General features: G+C 32.9%; 1 protein-coding gene across 1 annotated transcript; it reads left to right on the top strand.

Moving 5' to 3' along the window:
- Positions 1–234: 234 nt before the first annotated feature.
- LOC120189728 lies at positions 235–1398 on the top strand. Its single transcript, XM_039192934.1, has 2 exons — positions 235–491; positions 841–1398. The coding sequence occupies exons 1-2, from the start codon at positions 438–440 to the stop codon at positions 1159–1161; spliced, it is 375 nt and encodes a 124-aa protein (XP_039048865.1). The 5' UTR covers positions 235–437; the 3' UTR covers positions 1162–1398.
- The last annotated feature ends 568 nt before the right edge of the window (positions 1399–1966 follow it).

The raw sequence follows: 1966 nt of genomic DNA, 5'->3' as shown, positions 1-1966 counted from the left end.
AAACCAATGAACTGATAGCATGACCGGTTCGGTCCGGTTTTGAAAACCATCTGTCTACTTGACATGATTGGAAACCCCGTTTAGTTTAGACCAATGGCATTGGAGCCTTCTGGCACAAGGATAGAGTTTTTTCAAAACCTTACATAATTATTGCGTCAGCATTGCACTATAAAATAAAACATTATTCGCTCCATTTTCAGACCCAATACGAAGTTTACAAATCCCCATTTTTTTCATATTTAAAGTGGATCGCTCGATTGGGCGCGCGGTTACTCAAACGTCCTATTAAGAAGGAGCCGAACCTGTCCCTTAAATGGTGTTTTCACTCACCTTCTTTTAGAGCTGAATTATAGCAACTTTCTTAAATCCTCTTATTGATTGATCCCATAAAAGAAAAAGGGCAATTCTTCTTTTGTTTTCTGGGTTCTTCTACTCGGATGGTTGGGTTTTTCTTTGGTCATTTTCTGCAGCGTCGCTCCCAAATCATATTGGTCAGTTTTCCTTTCTTTCCTATCATCTCTTTCGGATTTTGGAAAATAGTTTTGAGTATTTGGTCCTCCAATTATCATTTTGATTCGATTAGTCATATGACTATTTTTTTTCTCAAAATCAAGCACAAATATAACTGCTAACATGATAATTTTAGAAAAACTAATAGTTATATGATCAAAACAGGACCAAAATGATAGTTTAATGACTACAAATGTAATTTACCCAAAAGGTTTTGATCAATAAATTCCGTGAAACCCTTTTTTTTTCTTTCGGGTTTTGATTCTCGGAAACTTCCTTTTTTTTTTTTTTTATCAATTGATTCTTGGAAACTTGGTTGTCGAAAAACAGGGACGCTGCCTGAGAGATCTGAGAGTTGGATTGGCTCGGAGACGAAGGCGTAATAGGCATGCGTTGGAATCCTTGGGAGCGTGGAAAGCTGCGGTTGCAGTGACGGGGGAGCAAAACCGCCGGATTAGAGTGGGAATGAGGCGACAGTGTGTTGTCGATTCCCTTACTAATTTGTTGATTCACCACTGTCTCCTTGAGGTGGAGAACGATCCTTCGATGAGGGACGCTTTCCAAAGAATCGACGCCGAGAATCTCAACCTGCGGAACTTCGCTGACATGAATCCACCTCGACCTTTTCCAGGTCGCCGCCGCCGCCGATGATTGCCATTAGTAGTTGTGATCGTTGAGTCAGTCTAGAGAGTTTTCGGTAGGGATAAATTAAATTTTAGTCCCTAAATTTTATTTATATTAATTCGTAAATTTAGATTTTTTTTATCTATTTTCAATCCTATTAATGATGTGCCACCTTGATATTGTGTACCATGAGTGCCATATCCATTAACAGGATTAAAATAAGTAAAAAAACCTAAATTTAAGGTTAGTATAAATAAAAAAAATCAAGGATCAAATTAAAAAAGATTACAAAATTTTAGGATTTAAAATAATTTATCCCTTCTCTATCCCGTTCTTACGTTTACTGTCTGACTGTCTTTTAATAAAATATAAGGTGCCGATGAGTCCTTAGCTGCACAGCAGGGAGAGGCTACGGTACTTTAAAGTAACCGGTTCAATTTTTAATATGCTTGGATTTAATTTAGATTTATTTTAATAAATTGTTCAGTTTTAATTTAGTTATTCTAGACTTTTGTTATTGTGATTGTAATAGTTAATTTCAGTATATTTTCAATTTCTGATGAAGATAATAAAGTTTAATTTTAAATTTTTCATGGTATATAATTATTTAGTTTTTTATAACATGTATATATCATTCATTTCAAAATATGAATCCATTAAATATTTTTTATGATATAAAGAAATGTTATTTTTTATATAAATTTAGGTTTAAATAATTATATTTACATGGTGTATATAAGTTATAAATAAATTTAAAAATTTAAATAGTTATTGTATTATCATCCTTTCAAATTATTTAATAAAATAATTAAATATTTTATTTGTATTTTAT

The sequence above is a fragment of the Hibiscus syriacus genome, unplaced genomic scaffold, assembly GCF_006381635.1.
Source record: "Hibiscus syriacus cultivar Baekdansim isolate YM2019G1 unplaced genomic scaffold, ASM638163v2 tig00116959_pilon, whole genome shotgun sequence".
NCBI classification, from domain to species: domain Eukaryota; kingdom Viridiplantae; phylum Streptophyta; class Magnoliopsida; order Malvales; family Malvaceae; genus Hibiscus; species Hibiscus syriacus.
Note: the sequence above shows the minus strand (reverse complement) of the source record. Positions and strands in the feature narration are given on the sequence as shown.